This window comes from Oenanthe melanoleuca, chromosome 1 (genome assembly GCF_029582105.1).
Source record: "Oenanthe melanoleuca isolate GR-GAL-2019-014 chromosome 1, OMel1.0, whole genome shotgun sequence".
NCBI lineage: Eukaryota > Metazoa > Chordata > Aves > Passeriformes > Muscicapidae > Oenanthe > Oenanthe melanoleuca.
Window position 1 is genome coordinate 24,567,872 of NC_079333.1, and position 17,206 is coordinate 24,585,077.

The 17,206-nt window shown below is 39.5% G+C and overlaps 1 protein-coding gene across 7 annotated transcripts in view; it reads left to right on the plus strand.

The window, feature by feature from the left end:
* The first annotated feature begins 2,421 nt into the window (after nt 1-2,421).
* The window catches only part of CFAP91 (cilia and flagella associated protein 91), a 31,181-nt gene continuing 16,396 nt past the window's right edge, over nt 2,422-17,206 (plus strand). The window contains exons 1-10 of one of the 7 annotated variants that reach the window (XM_056494353.1): nt 2,422-2,709; nt 3,161-3,232; nt 5,343-5,493; nt 6,893-6,976; nt 8,229-8,285; nt 9,178-9,359; nt 10,065-10,242; nt 10,579-10,736; nt 10,979-11,161; nt 11,295-11,437. In XM_056494353.1, the coding sequence (XP_056350328.1) occupies nt 5,366-5,493; nt 6,893-6,976; nt 8,229-8,285; nt 9,178-9,359; nt 10,065-10,242; nt 10,579-10,736; nt 10,979-11,161; nt 11,295-11,437 (1,113 nt within the window). In that variant the 5' untranslated portion in view covers nt 2,422-2,709; nt 3,161-3,232; nt 5,343-5,365. Of the gene's footprint in view, nt 2,826-3,160; nt 3,233-5,342; nt 5,494-6,892; nt 6,977-8,228; nt 8,286-9,177; nt 9,360-10,064; nt 10,243-10,578; nt 10,737-10,978; nt 11,162-11,294; nt 11,438-17,206 lie in introns of those variants that run through there. The other 6 variants (XM_056494390.1, XM_056494370.1, XM_056494399.1 and 3 more) reach the window with 6 other exon arrangements.

Here is a 17,206-nt window from a genome sequence, read left to right on the forward strand (position 1 = left end):
GCCTCAACAGTGCTTTTAACGCTAGAACTTTGTTGCCTGTAGCTTAGATTTTTTTTTTTTTTTTTAATAACTAGAAAAAGTCGCCATGAAGTATCACAGGCATCCAGCACCATGACAATACTGTCATTTGACCCCTGCTAAGATGTAGATGACCATCTACAGAATGAAACTTAGTCATATGGATGACATCTTGCAGGGGTTTTACAAATTGCCATGGATTGCAGGATAAAAGTCACATTCAAGAAGGCCAGTCCCCTCCCAGGTTTTGGAGGACAGAAGTAAAACAGAGTAGAGGACTGAAGGAAAACAGACTAGAACCTCATCATCTGTTTAGCTCAACTTCTTTGCTTTATCCTCCCTAATCCTGCCTTTCCACACCCTTCCTCACTTTTTCAGCTCCTCACCTAGGTCTCCCATTTTCTGGTCCAAACCTCCTCAGTTCTGCTCTACTGGTTGCTCACCCTGTCTCTCCCTTCTTCCCGTGCCACACTGGTTCTCTACCACCCCACTCTCCTATTTTTTCTTTGCTCAGCCAGCCAAGTTTCTCCTCTTAAATCACACACTTGTGTCCAATCCATCTTGTCTTTGTTCAGCTACTGCTCTGCTCCCAACTAGTGCAGAATCCTATCCTGCTAAATTTTCTTCTTCCCGTCTGATTTTACAGTTCAAACACATCAGCAAGTCATCATAGCAAAACAAGTCCATTAACAGAGTAGCAGTAATTCATCTTGCAGCAGATTACACTATCTTATCTCAAGATTAATGTGAGGTAAAATTAATTTGGCTCAGCCTTTGTCACAGGCAGCTAAACTATTTTAAACTAAAATATAAACTAAATTTCTGCCATTTTGCAACATGCAGAGTTAATCCACTCAGACATTGTACAGTAACTCTTAAAGGTGTGGACAGTTTACTCATACATCTGAGCACCTGGTGTGTCCTACAGCCAAGTGTCTAAAAAAATAAATAAAAATAAAAAATATCCAGACAGACAACACCCTAGCTCACCAACATAGTCTTGTTCTGGGAAAGTTATATATGAAAAAAACTACCAAAAAATAAACCAAACCCTATGGCCCACAGATCTAAGCAGAAAGTTCATTAGTCAAGCTTTTGGTTTGTTTTTTTTGTTTTGTTTTTTGGGTTTTTTGTTTGTTTTTTTTTTTGTAGGAAATAGGAATATTTTTTTATTGCTTACAGTTTAGTTGACTGCATCTCACTTTAACTAGAGCAACAGGGTATGTCTTTGACATACACAGAGCAACCTACCAGATAAGCTTAGAGTCCCTTTTCCAAAGTATTGATCATAGGCAAGATTGCCAAAGTTTAATGCCTGGGATCAAATATTTCCTCAGAGCATTGTGTATATTTGGATCTTTTTCTTTGGAAATGTGTGGTTTATATTAAAAACAAATAAATAAATAAACAAGATCCATTCAGACCAGTCCTCACACTTTGCCCTTGCAGTGCATTCCACAGCACACAACAGTGTGCTAGGGGTCCTGGCCAGGTCTCACACAGCTTCAGGTCCACAAGAATATGGAGATTTCAGGCAAAGAACACTTGATATAGTAATAATCAATTGATTTTTTAGCTAGGAAGGGATTGTTTTGTCAAACTACCCTGTGAAGAGAACTTGCTAATACTTAATTTGAAGTTTCAGAGTTACATACCAAGCAGCAGAGAGTCTGAAAAATATAAAAGCTAAAAACCAAGGCATCAACTGAGTTCAACATATGAAGAAACACCACCGTGTGAAATAGACCATGGTACTGAGTGACACATCCAGTCTTTCCTTAAACCACCTCCACCAATGGTGACACCACCACCTCATTGGGCAGTCCATCCTAATGTCCAATTCCTTCTAATGTCCCATCTAAACCTCTTCTGGCACATCTTAAGACTGTATCCTCTCGCCTTGTCACTGGTCTTCTGGGAGAAGAGGCCAACCTCCACCTGGCTACACCTAAGTTACAAGCAAAGGCAAGATTAAGAATATCCAGGCTTGAATCCTGCTCCTAACTGTAACTGCTAAATCAGATTTCCTAAGCACTAAGCGATGGTTCCAGGGAGCAAGCATCACATGAAACAACTCCAGCAACAGCTGCTGAAAAGTAAAAATATATGCCCTTCCTTTTCCAGACTTGTTTGTGCCCTGTTCTCTCCCAAGTCCAGCTACATCCCCGCGCCAGCGCCGCTCTCCCGGAGGCAGCACAAGACGGAGGCGGCAGGGCATAGCCTTAGGGCTCTGCCGAAAGCAGGAGCACCAGCAGCAGCACGCCGGAAGCAGCCGGGGAAAACCCCGAAGGGCTACAATGCCCCCGGGAAGAGTCACGATCAGCCGCCCACAGGCCCGGGTAGGGCAGGGCGCGGGCCGCAGCAACACCCGGCCGCAGAGGCAGGACATTGCCGGCCCCGCCCGCCCGCCGTGGTCATGGGAACGGCGGCCGAGGCCGACCCACTCGGTTGGACGGGCTCCCGGCCGGAGTTTAGGCCGCTCCTTTGGCACCGGGCCCGCCGGGACGGCAGCACCCTGCCCGCGTCTCCGCCCCGCTTCAGCCCCGGGCGTCGGCACTCGTGCGGCCAAGGCCGAGCCCTTCGGCAGGCGCGGGGCCGGGAGTTGGGCGGACGGTGCGTGAGGTTCCCCTGCCCCAGGGCCTCCCTTACGCCACGGTCCTACGTCGGGGCTGTCGCCGAGTGCGGCACGAGGTGGGTGCCGCCCGAGCAGCGGTCTAGGGATAGGGCTAGCGGCTCCAACGAAGCTGGGACCATGAAACATTTGCTGGAGCAAAGCCAGCTCTTCCCGGAGGGAAGCATCATGTACAGTATGATATTTCCACTGATTACTATTGCACCGGTGCCTTCCTTTTAATGTTTCATGTCACGTTTTCTGTTTAGGTTGGTGGTGCCTCCAAAGAAAGCTGATTTTTCTACTAGATTTTTGACCTGTATCTTCTGCAGAACAATAGCATTTCAGCTTTGAGGCTTATTTGCATGATGGTGACATTTGTTTGATACAGAGACATACATTTCATTTCTTTCTTCCTAGTTTGTTTTATACTCTCTTATAGATAGACTTTTAAAGAGGGAAGTGGAGCCTGATGGTTTGTGCAGATTCTTCAAATATATAACTATTTCTGTTTGTTCACTTGTCTTTCAGACCTTCTGTACACATTGTGAAGTGAGAAAGACCCTCAAAAGTCAAATGTCCACGCTCAGCTTGGTGATAGAGGTAGGTGTTGGCCAGAGACAGCTCACATATTCACGTTGTGTTTTTCTGCATACACATGGGTAGAAACTCTGCCTCAGTCCTAAGCTCCTCCCTTAAAACAGCAAAATATGAAGCAGAGAAAGAAGTTTTATCTAAAACAAGACAACACAGGGAGTAGCCATGATTGCTGGCCTATGGTGACTCTGTAACAGCAGCCTAGAAATACCCAGCTTCATGTTCTGAGTAGTTTCCTAAGCTGTGTGTCAGTGTTTTTAATAGACTATCTTCAGATGCTGTTAACTATAGCTTGTATGTGTTACTTAGATCTAATAAAATAAGTGGACAGCTGCTCAGCTGTTGTTCAAGCAGAGCTGTCATTTCACACAGTACCTGACTTACCTTGGGATATACTTACACTACAGATCAATGTAGTCTACTTAGACTAAAATGAAATATCTGGTGACATCTAAGCAACCAATAAAGACTGCAAATCCATGCTACTTCTTCATACAGAATTAGCAGAGTATAACTTCCTACCTAATCCTTACCTACTTACCCCATGCTTAGCTTCCTACTGTATTTTCTCCCCTGCTGTCAGCATTCCCCTTTTAAAATTAGTTTAAAACCAGCTAGGGCATGTTTGTGGGGGTTGCAGTCACACCTTCAGACAGCAGTGATTGATAGCTGCATGGGATGCATACAGATAGAGTGCCAGAGTAAAACAGACTTGGTGCGACTGCACAATGAATTGGATTTTAAACAGAGTCCTCCTGGAGCTATGCTTGTTACTGAGGCTGCAAGGTAGATATTCTGAACTCAGAATGCATTTCTGGACAGCAAGAAGAAAAGCCCTGAGCAGTTTTCCAGCAATGGAGTCAAGGAGTTGTTGTTTTGTTTTTTTTTTTGGAAGAATGTTGCTGGATATCTCTTACTCCATTATCTCAGAATATTTCTTATATCTATATGAAAATAAGAAAGTATATGTCTGCCTCTCCATAGAGAGACAAGCACACAGAGTGGGAACATTGCCTGTCACCAGTGAGACCCTTGCGACAATATGGCTCTGGTAACAGTTCAGGCCAGATGAAGGAAACAGGCATCCTTTCACTAAAGTTGTCATGTCACAGGTGTAGTGGTACAGATGGGTATGGTGGCAGATTCTTGCATAAAACATGTTTTAGAATCAATCAGCAAGTGCATAATGTGCAATTCAAAACCCTACGTCCTTGAGTTCTTAATCTGTAGCTTCTCAAATTGGGATGGACGGAGGTTGTGATACTATTAAATCATAGGGTATTCCAAATTCTCAGAAGTTGAACTCCTTTTGAAGATAAATGGAACAAAAACATAATTTTATGCACAGCAAGCAGCTACCCATGGTAGGGTGCCTAGAGCTTCATCAACTGACACCATCTTACATTCGGGTGAATACTTGAAATGCCACCTGTATGCTTTTGAGTTAGCACCTGCTGAAATAAAAGGAGCAATTCACAACTCAATTCTAATTTCAGTCTTTATGGAAGCTCAAGCCAGTAAACCTACATCACTTATGATTGCAAAGATTTATTGGCAACCATAAATTTAGCAATTTAAGGCATATCTACCCAGGGAAATTAGTCCTTAGAAGGAAGGGTGCAGATGTTTAATGTGATCATTTTTGCATGCTAGCTCCCTTTGAGTTATTTTCAATAAATGCTAAAACTATTCCAGTATAAAATAATTTAACTTTACCCTTCAAATGGAATATGTTACTTTATTTTTAGAGCACTATAAATAGGAGGGAGTTACATGGGGTGATGGGCTAGAAGTTCACATTGCTGCATATTCAGAGTTACTGCATACTAACTTCTTTATGTAACAAACTGTTAGACCATTCAGTTTTCTGTATAAGTTTAGCACTGGAAAACAGCCAGAAGCCAAGTCTGTGCATCTGCTGCTGAGCCTGGTATGCTCCACATATTGAGAAGAACCATCCAACTTGCTGACATCATTAGCATACATATGTCACCTTCTTTCCCCATCCCAAATGTGCAGTCCTGTAAATCACAGCAGGCTGGAATTCTGATCTCTTTAATGCTGTTTGAAGTGGCTAAATTACGGCCTCTCTTCTTTGTGTCTACACAAATGCTAGGTGAAGGTGCCGATATTCTGAGCATGGCTACTGGGCTGATCCATTTCCCAGCCTGCAGTTTGTGTTTCAAGGGCGAAGATTCAGTGCCTGCATATATTGGTCGAAGATGGAGGACTCAGCAGTGCCTGGAGGCTCTTCAGCAGCTTGCTGTGTAAGTGTTCTATGGTTGGACATTTTAAAACGAACATACAAGCAAAACCAACAAAAAACCATGCATGCTGAAGTGGAGATGACTGCAATTTGCTCCTACTTATATTTCCCTTGAAATTAAGATATTGCAGCTGTTGTGGAGTATGGTTACCCATCTGTTTCTTACAGGGTGGATGTTTCACATTTCCTTCATCCCTGTGCTATCTGCTTTGCAGTGGTTGCCATGAAAAAGAGGAGAGTTATTTCAGTCTCTTACAGACCAGATGAGTTATGAAGACTTCAGTGATTCATGTGTGTTACTTCAGTGCGAGCTCTGATTTTAGTCTCGTGTAGTTGCAGCTAGTTAGGTTGCTTTTGCTGCTCCTTCCAGGGTCCTTGGGGTTTGAATCATTTTTAGTGCAGGGGTTTCTTAGTTGAGCTTTTTCCTGGTGTCCCAATTTGGGTGCTGATTCAACAGGTATTAAAAAAAAAGTTTGTGTGTTCTGCCTCACCACAGGTATTTTTAAGTCCTCTTGTAGCTGTATTCAAGACTACCGGCAGCCTAGGTTTTTGTTTTCAAACATTCTTTCTGCTTTAAGCAATTAACATTAGACCATGGGCTTTTCAGATGGTGCTTGCTCTGGGGTTGCTGGTAATGGAGTTCTACCAACATGCCAGATAATAATCAAAGATCCTCAAGAGTGGTAGAGTGGATTTCACTGGTTTTGTTCAGTTTCAAAGGCATAGTATTCTAATTTACATATAATAATAATAATAATAATAATAATAATAATAATAATAATAATAATAATAATAATAATAATAATAATAGTAATTGATTATTTTTTCTTAATACTATTTTCAATGTTTCAGACTGTCCCCAGCACATGAACACCTCAGTGGCTTCTTATATTTTGCCGGCTGTTCTGTAGCAACTTGACACCTGCACTGCTTTAAAATTGATTTACATTTCAACGACATGCACTTGCAAAATGTCTTGCAATTAACAAAAAATGAGAATTACATCCTCTCTGTTTCAACCTGCACTGATTGACAGTGCTGCAGATATGAAAGATAGAATATTTCCCACCTGCCTTCTCAGTAGTTGCATTGCCTCTGCAAGGTTACTGGGAATAAATGGTCATTTATCTCAGCAAAGTCAGCAAATATAAGTCAAGGACATGCAAGAGGCAGGATCTGTGGAATAAAAAGGGCTATTTCCCTGGATTCCCATTGCCATAGGTAATACGAAAAAATCCAAAATATAATTGCTTGTATAAATGTAAGGCTTGTGGGAAATTTGTAGTGTGCATGTTGGATAGTGCAACCAGAGGGAAGAGAGACAAAAAAAAGGCATAAGGATAAAAGGTAACTGCTCTGAATGTACTTACTGAATGGTTACCCTGTATTTTGGCTTTCAGAGGTCAGTCTTCTCTTCAGATACCTCGGATTGTGTATGAAGATCCTGAAGTTGATGGAAGAAATCGCTACAAATATTTTGCACAGTAAGGAATTAACTGATTTGAAACAGGGTTCAGCTTGCTTCTGTGCATTTTCAAGAGTACCTAAGTAAAGGCCAGAGCATTAGTTTTTTCTGTATTTTCTGTCAGTTCTTTGAGCAGTTTTTTGATAAAATAGAAAATTTTAATAATAACCAGGTCTTAAAACACAAGGTCTTTTTAAATTCACACTATGACAGAATTTTCAGTTATGCATTACCATATAAGCAAATATATCAGACATTCTGTATTTAATAAGAAAGCTTTGGACTGTAGATCATCCTGTCCAAAGGAAGAAGATATTTACAAAGCCAGACCCCTAGAAAGGTGTTTTCTTAAGAAGGAATCTTTTTACTCCCCATTTCTGCCAGGAGCAGAAAGGGAGCAAAGGGAAGCCTTGATTAACTTTTCATCCATGCCCCCTACTGCAGGACTGCTCTGCGCCTTCCAGAAAGACACTGCAGGCCAGCAATGGACTCAAGATCTGAACCAACAGCTGCTGTATAAACATTCTTGACTTAGTCACATACGCTTTGAATTGCATTCACTGTTTTACTCAGCAGCTATTGGCCACTATATCCACTTTAAATATAAAAAAATGCCAAGTTCAATAACTTGAAGTCTATTATGGCTCCTTTATCAACAGTTTTAAAAGAACAAAGATGATGTTATCTTCTGCAATATGAAATTAAACTTCATACTCTCCCAAAGGCTAAGAGAAATCGATACAGAACTGCAATATGCAAACTATAAGAATGCCTAGGAAGGAATTACTAATCTGTAGTTGAGGCCTTATCACTTTCAAGATACCTCATAAAGTATTGCAAAAAAATAAAACTAGATAAGTCCAAGCCAGCTTATCAGCTGATTGTAGGATTGAATTTCAGGATTTCAGTTACTAGAAAAACCATAACTCTTTCAGAAAAGTGACAGGTGAAAAAATTCAGCTAATTAGTGAAACATATGGAATGTTGGGAGCACACTCAAAACTAACTTTAATGATTGTCTTGTTTTGCAACTCCACTTTCTATTTTGACTTAAGAATAGCACTTAGTCCTACTGGTGAAATTTCCTCTGTTCCTCCTTAGCTATGAAAAAGTTCTTTATTAGTCAGGCACAGTTCTTAAACGTGCAACTAGCAGAACCAGAGTTGTGGAAAATCAGTATTAACTCCACTGAGTTTAGTGGACTGCAGTTTTTCTGAACCATAATGATCTTTTATGCTCATTTTTGTCTTACTTTCATTCTCTCTTTTCAGACCTCTTAAGCTGCCTCCAGCAGGTGTTCCAGAAGCTGTTGCTCATACAAAGGCAGAGTAAGTAGTGACTTGTGGAAAATTACTGTTGTAATGGGTAACATCTCGTCAGAAAAAGATCAGGAAACTATTTAGCTGGTGACCACAATTTTTCGTAATGAACCAACAGGAAAAGCTTGTTAAGAGGCAAAGTGCCGTTCTCATCATTGAGAATTCTAGAGGAAACAGGTGATGGACTGTTTCAGAACTTGCTGCAGTGTATAAGTAGTGCTTTGTGAATAAAGGACGTGTCTTTAGTGTGTTAAGACTGAAACAGAGGCTTGAAACAGAAAGCTAGGTGTCTCTGAATTCTGGAACACATAGCATTGGAAAGAAGATTCTGTAGTAGAGCAATATTGTTGGAAAATCTTCTGTTATTTTATTGCAATCTCAGTGATAGATGCAATGCTGCTCAGAGATGTAGACCATCCATGATGTAGTCTAATGTGGTTTTCAGCAGAATCAAATTTTGAGGTCACATATCAGTTCCTAGTAGAGTTAGTGGAAATTGTATGTGCTTATATCAGAATTAAATTTTTATTCTGGAGTTGTTGGAAAGAAAAACATGTAAACTAAATGAAGCAGTCCTACTTCATGTTACTTCAATGATTTTTGTGTCCATTAAAGTCAATGCTTTAGAATGGATACATAGGGAAGATTTGTATGCAATAATCACGAGGACTGAAACTACAAGATTTCTGGATTATTTACTTAAGGAGGGTATTTCAGACTCCGTGTAAGCTCAGTTTGCTTTTGCTAAAGATAATGGAGTTAACGTCAATAGGAGTAATGTTAAGATAAACTGAAACACATTTAAGACTCCCACCTTTGATTGATGTGTTTCTGGTTTGCTTGCTTGGAGGTTTTTTTAATGAATGTGACCAATCTTCTTCCATCTTGCACCTGTTTTTAGGACTGAGTCGCATGTCCAGTCAGCTGCAGGAGACAGCCAGGTCTTTGGCCTCATGTTCCGAACTCTGGGGACCCAGACAGATTACAGGGATGGTGAAGGACAGACAGATCCCTATTCCCCTGTATATATAGTTCGCAGTGGCTCAGTCCCTGAAATTCTGACACTTGCTACACTCACATGGGGTGAGTTGTGAAAGTAAGATAAATGATAATAATCATGTCGCCTCTTTAGTAGAAAGTTCTTTACTTCTCAATGTCAAGTTTCAAGTGTATTGCCAGCTGTGGTGGTCCTTTTTTGTGTGCATTTGGGCAATTATTTTATCTGTTTCTAAAATAATTATGGTATTTCCCTATTCAATGGTGCTGTTCTGGGGCATTTAATGAAGAGTTTTGAAGACAATTGAATATAAAAAGGTCATGTTTCATAAATGTGAACTAGGGGCAGTTTTTCCATTTACCCACTGTTCTTCAGCTGCTCTGAGTTGAATATTGTTTAAAAGCAGTATGAAGACTGCTGCCCTGGAATATACCTGTGATCTTCATCTCCCAGCGTCTCACCTCTAACAATGATGGACACTGCACATTCCAAAGAAAATGCTCATTCTCAGAAAGTATCTTTCTAAAAAGGCTTTTCTCCTTTTGCAGTCTGCAGTAGAAGAATGAAATGCCAGTGTTAATGTGCACTGAACTATAGCAACTGCAGGTCCTACTATGCCTCAAACTGTAGAATCTTACTGGCCTTAGAAGTATTTCCTTTTGGCTTTTGACAGTTCTGCTTTTGTTTAACATATGGGCCTATGCTCATCCAGCCCTCTCAGACTTTTTGGTGGTGGGTATTTGTAGGATTTGCCAATCTCCTAAAGAGCTAATGCTTCTTGTCCCTGAAAGGTCGGGGGCTGCCAGCAGGACAAGCTGAGATGGAGATTATTGACCGCATCCGGGAAAAACACGCTTGGGAAGCAGCACTGCCACCCATGGACAGTCCCTCAAATGTTGCAAAGAGGTTGAAGATGATGGAGGCTATGGAAAGGAAGGAGTGGGCCTATAGAGAAAAGGAAATAGATAAGTAGGAGTCCAATTATACTCTTTAATTTATTTTAATTATTGGCTGAATAGAGGAGGAGCAAGAAGGTTTAGGGGATTGGCTGAAGGGTACAACAAGCCTTCTGTTTCTGTTAAAATACCCTGATTTTGGGAAGGGATGTTTTTCTTAAATTTAATCTACAGGTCTGCTACCACAATACATTTTACCAGTGCTTAACTCCCTTTTTAAAATGAAAGATTGAATATGAGATATGCAATATGAGCTAATTGTAAAGGTGTGTAGGATTTGATGGCGACAGCATAGTACAGAACACTGCAGAGTATACTCAATGCTGCCTGACCTTTTCTTTTCTTGCAGATTGCAGAAGGTTCAAATGGAAGTCTTTAAGAAGCTTCTTCAGAGGCGAGAGGAGAATCAGGATGAGCTGGATGCCATGCGTTTGTACAACCACTGGCAAAATCATCAGAAGGCTAAAGAAGAGAAAATAAGAAAGATTCAGTGTGACTGTGCACTGAGTAAGTCTGAAAGACAGGAAGAGAGGATTATGAGATAGTTTTCAGACAAGCCATTTATATTTTCACAAGGTTATCATCTATTCAAAGTGAAATGGGTTGCATCCACAATATCAAAGTGCATGGCCAGCATTTGGTCTGTTGTGTTTTTATTTTATCTAGCAAAAGATCTTGTGAATTTACAAAGATACAGCTTTTATAGAACTATTTGTGTGATCCCTCTCATTTTTATATTTCCTTTCCAGTGCTCAGGAAACTGATAGCTAAGAGAAAGAATTGGATGGGAAAGATGGAGAGACGAGATATCATCAAAGAGTATAATGAATTTTCATCACAAACATACGCTCCTCTGTCTCGAATTGGTTTTTTCCCGGACAACAATTCTGACTACTATGTGGTAAAAAACTTCTATCTTAACACTGTTGCAGGTAAGGCATTTTGGAAGACTTAGTTGTGGGAAATACTTACTTGTGATATTAACAAAATTCAAGTTTCTCCCCTCATCACTCCACTACTTAATCACTGTTTGTATTAAAGTCCTTGTATGTATTATAATCTTAGGATTGTGTGAACTGGAAAAATCTGTCCAGCATTCTGTCTCCCAGCTCAAGATAAAAGCTCCAAAACCTAAATGCACTATCACTAAGGCTGGCTATATTAGAAGGTCAGGAAGACTAGAGGCCGTCCTGGCACAAGTTCACCAGGTATGAAGCTGCATCCAGCAGCATGTCAATTCCTCTTAGATTTGTACTGCTCATAAATGCAATTGGGAAGATGTGTAAGTTTCTTCCCAGTTTCCTGTGCTGAATTCTTATTCTGTAAAACAGCTTCTAGGACAGAATGGATCAAACATGCAGACTGTTGTATGTTTGACCAGTGCTGCTCTGATACTCAGCCCATCAGTACTTTCACTCCTGCTTCTGCTCTAGTCCTATAGAAAACAACCACAAACAAATCTGTCTTCCAACAGATCAGGTATTTGGATTGAAACATATTATGTGAACTTGAAATTCTCACCCTTTTCTTATTCTCATTCTGTTTTCTAATACACTACTGGCTACACTGTCAAGCTTCCAATAATTAAAGAAAGTGAATCTGAGTTAATATTCTAAAAATTTTTTACATAATTCTAAAAGTACATTTTAAGTACATATTGTACAAACATTTACAGCAAAGCATGATTAAAATGACCCCACTCATAAAATCGTGTCACCATGGTGGATGCATATCACTGTTGTTCCCTAAGAACAGCATCTGATTTACAAACATGCTAACAGCATTTTGCATATCTTAATTTATCACAACTGCTCATGCAGATGAGATGTCCATATAAACAATTAACCACCAAGGAAAGAATGACTCATTTGCATCTGCAGTCATAATATCTTTAAATTACATGTACTTTTAAGTACACTTCTTGTGATGCTACTGAGGGTACCTTCATGTAAAACCAGCAATATTCTTGGCTGCCTGCTGTATCTTTGGAAAATAGTGACTCTGATTTGTAAAGCTTGGCAACTTTCACTTATATTTATATATATATATATATATATATATATATATATATATGTATATATATCTTTTGGTTTAGTGTAATGTAGTAATAATTTCAAAGAAGATAGTTACCTGCTATTCCTGAATTTTAAATGGAAATCTTGCTCTAAAAAATTAATCATATTATCTCAAATTTAAATTTTGCTGGATCTTGTAAAGAAGAAATATTGCATCTCATTATTATCCAGAAAGAAAATTTTCAAAGAAAATCTTGAGTGCTGTAGGAATCATTCAAGAGTTAGGACCAAATTCATAGTTTTAAAGACACAGAAGTATTGAAAAGGTTTGAGTTTGGGTGAGTTTGCATAAAATTCAAGAGGCAATTGTGTAATCTGCATCATGACATGGTTCTCATTGTCAGCAGAATTTTAGTCCAAGCTTTTGGAGTTGAATTCCAGTTACAGCAATTGTATTCTGTTTGTTTAAAATACTGCTTATGGTTTGAAAGACTGTGGTGAAGTGTTCAAACTGTAGCCACAGAGAAGTATGAGTAGCCAAATGCTGGTTGCTCACACAATAATGTTTCTTAAATAAAACCTGGTAGACAAGGGAAGATGGAATGCAGAACAAATGCAGACAATTCTGCACATTTTCTTTCTTAAATTGGTGTAGATCACTTGGTCTGCTTTGATTTATAGCATCTGAAAGGCTAACATAAGTAATACTCATTCCCCCATCACAAAAATGCCAAATGAATATTCTTTTGAAATCACAAACCATTTCCTTGCAGGTAAAAATTATAAAATAAATCCATTATGCAGCAAAATTGCAGCAATCCAGCAAAATTTAACTGCTGCTTTTTGATGTACAGAATTAGACACCAGACTAGTTAGTCCAGACAAGCAGGAAGTACTGACACTGTGAAACACCCAGACTGCCTCAGCCACTGTTAGATTTAAACAAACTTTCTTTTCAGAGAACCAAGAAATGACTGCCCTAATTAGCTCTTGAGCTTTGTCATTCTGTTCCTGGTCATTTCTTCCATCAGAGGCTTTTGCTTCTGAAGTTTGATGGCTACAGCATGTTCTGTCTTGGCAGAGTCTTGCTGACAGGTCCACCTCAAAATGCTGCTGGAGCTGTCAAAAACAGACCGGTAAAGCATGCAGAGTACTTCCATTAATAGAATTTAGGAGAATCCTCCCTGAGAGGAGCTCTCTTACCACTTGGAATAAGCAATTGTGCCAACAAACCTCCCATCACACACAGTAGAAAAGAAGTTTAAAGCAGGTAATTAGGGATCATCTTACAAGGGCACTGTGTTGCTTTGATTTATTTCTATAAGCTGAGTGGCCAGATCAGTTTTTTCTGTTTTAAAGCTTTGTTTTAGTGCTCTTGTAGCACACTTAATCTATAAATACTCTCCCATAATCCTAGAAATAAAGTGGAATCGTAGAAAATTCAGAGAATACATGAAGATCTAGCTCTACAACAAGTTCTTAAATACTTTTCCTGGATGATCTGGAAGCAAGTGACAAATACAGGAGGAATGCTAGATATTGGCCTCATAAGTAGTTAGTTTTAATAAAGGAAGTTTCCAAGGCTTGCTTCTCTGGCCAAACATGAGGGAAGTTGGATGAGTTCTCCTCATTATATTCCTTTTTGTTTGTCATATTGAGGGTATTCCTAAGCTTAAAGCATTGTAGAAGGGATAAGCAATAATCCAAGTAACTACAAAAAGGATCTGTGTCCTCCTAAGAATGAGAGCTGCTTTTTCAGACACGAAACTAAGCCAAAAAGAAGTGATTTTAAAAACAGACTTCTTTTAGGAGCATCCTGAAACCTTTTGCAGAAGTGTTATGTACACTCAGTAGTCTTTGTATAATTCTCTAAAATAAGAGAAAATGGGAGAAACAGGAGTGACTCAAAGTCTACAGTAAAAACAAAAGTCTTTATCTTAAGCCAGATAAGCAAAAGGACAAAGAAAGGTAGTTCCTAGCCAGCACAGATAACACTGTTTTAAGGAATGCAAGTGAGCCTTTTTATAGACAGCCTAGTATGAATATCCAAGGCATTAAGGACATAACACACCAATAGAAATAACAACTGCAGGTATTAAATGCAAAGAGGTAAGTACACCAGGGAGTGGAGGAGCCTGGTAGAAGACATCCCAGTGCAGTTTAGGCAGACTCTATATGCTCTGGTGACTCAAGAGAGATGAAGTATCAGGTAGTTTCAAAGCGTTGGATCAAGATGAGGTCAGAACCAGAAACTTCTCAGCATTAAGCACAATTCTCACCATGTCTGTTTTCCTTTATCTAGTTCTGGAAAGAAGTAGAGAAGTAGAGGGGCCAAGAATATCTCTGCAGAAAATTGCTGCCAGTTTCAAAGTGCAGGAAAGGCAGTTTAAGCAGTTATTTCTTCAAGAAAAGATCTCCACAGAGTGTTACTTGGCTCATACTCAGACAGGCTCTGAGAGCTTTTGTGTCAGTCTTGATCAGCCAAGATGCAGTAGCCATACTGCACTGCTAAGCAGATTGGCAGCCTGTCCTCAATGATCCTCCCTGAAAGGAGGCTGTAGCCAGTTGGAGGCTGGCCTCTTCTACCAGGCAACCAGTGACAGAACAAGAGGGCACAGTCTTAAATTGCACGGGGGGAGGTTTAGATTGGAATTAGGAGGAATTTCTTCACAGGTTAGACATTGGAATGGGCTGCTCAGGAAGGTGAAGTCATGGTACCTGGATGTGTTTAAAGAAAGACTGGACATGAAAAAAAGACTCAGTGCCATGGTCTGTTTGCCATGGTGGTGTTCAGTCATAGGTTGGTGGTGTTTAGTCATGATCTCGGGGATTTTTTCCAACCTCATTGATTCTGTCATTCTGTAATACCACAATTTTCACTTGCGAGCAAAAAGAAAGGAAGAGAACTATGACTGTATACTTCGTGCTGTACACGATAATCAAATATACCTAGGATCTTGTGGAATGGAGAGCATTGCAGAGAAGATAAGGGAGGAATCTAAAGAATGGATTGAATGATTTCTTTGAATGGAGAGTTGCTCCTTAAGTCATTACCCTCTCAAGGATTCTGCTTCTGTCAGAAGCTGGCTGAGAAGCCAAGGGGTATGGTGAAAAGCATGAGTACCATTTGCTGTTCACTGCATTTTCCAGGAACAGCCAAAAGAGATGACTTATATTCTTTCACTGTCCAATCCAATCAGGTCCTACCTTGACTCTAAACCTACTACCTGAATGAAGGAATATAGTCTATATCAGGAAAACTGAAGTATGATATGTAGGCCTTAGCATTTGGTGTATGTTGCTTAGAAATTTAGCACTTTTATCTTTTAAAATCAAGTACTTTTGTAGCGGTTCTTGAGTCCTGGTGTTCCCATTTCCAAAAATGAGAACTTGTTAAGTCAGGCAGAACCAGTTAAAATAAAACCCCTATGTTTTCTTTTTCTTTTCTTACATTAAAATCTTAAACTAATTTAAAGCATTGGATTAGAGAAAGCAAGTGGTAAGCATTTTTTTTTTTTTTTACTTAGTAAAGATAGCCAAGCAGGCACTAGATAGTGCTGATATGAAAACATAAAGCTGCTTCCAAGATCTGCAGTATATCTCAAATCTACATTAATAAAGATTGCTTCTTGTCCAAATTAATAATAGATTTTTCTATCTTAAAAAGTTGTTAGTCTGTTTATATTTTGTTATTCTGGTTAGCAGGAAACATTTTTGGAGGCCACCGTTTTATTAGAAATATTCTTATGAAAGTGAGATTTCACTAATAAACATAGTAGCCATTGTTTTCCAAAGAGTCACAACTACAGCTGCTTTTTCTGTCTGCTTCCCTTGCCCTGCCATGCAAATCTCCTTATAAATCATAGCCAGCGTTATAATCTTCATGCTAGAGAACTCTAAGGTCTTCACATACAAAATGTAATTCAGAAAATGTCTCAACATTTTTGAGCTATAAATATTTCACATGGCTGAAAAGCAGTTTATAGACTGATTCTTGCAATTAACATGGACTGTGTAAGAAGCTTTCAATAAGTATTTTATCCTCTCCACCTAGAAACCTCTCTCCTTTCCTGGAGCAATTAATTATCCTGACTTGAAAGATCAGATCCTGCATGTGAAGAGGGTTTTTATACAATGACTACTGGAGTTTCAAAACTTCATTAAATTCACAATTAAATTCTGTGCAAATGCCATCAGTTTCCTGTTACTGGAGAGACAAATTCGGCATTGAACCTTCTTCTAAAGTTTTTACTTTGATTTTCGCTCCCTGGAAATACTGTATTTGAACATTTGAAAGAGAGAGAGTGGAAAAAGGAAAAGGCACACCTTCCCTTGCTGGAATATGATCTTTCAATAATTAAAACTAAAGATCCAACCCATACAGTAGTAGGATTATAGTTTTAAGAAGCTTGAAATGGATATACTCCCTTACCTTTCTTTGCAAGCTGAAGTGTGATGTCTTGCAGCAGGCAAGCATTGTCATGCAGTTTGAAATGCTTATCTGAATATCTAACTCTAAGGAGCTGGCAGTGAGAAATCAACAGGACTTGGGCTATTTAAACAGTTTGAAAATGTCTTGAAAAAGCTGAAGCTGTTGTGGCACTTCCACGATACTCTGTGACAAAGTGTGGCATCTGCCACCAATCAGATGCAAGCAAGATAAACCCACGCTTAATGGGCTTTTACATTTTCTTGGTAGAAGGAAGTTTTTTGACATTACAGTTTCCCCAATTCACCTGCACAGTTGCTGTGGGTGCCACTGGGCTGCTGGGTGCTTGTAGATGAGCAGAGCAGAGTTCCAAAACACATTTTGCTAGAAAGGGGTCATTTGGTTCAATCCTGTATAGTAATAGCCTATCATACAGACATTTCACTGTCACAGAATAGTGTCAGTACCCTCTTCAAGTGACCCCTTCATAAAATCTCCTGACTGCATAACATTTCTAAACCACAGTAACAAGC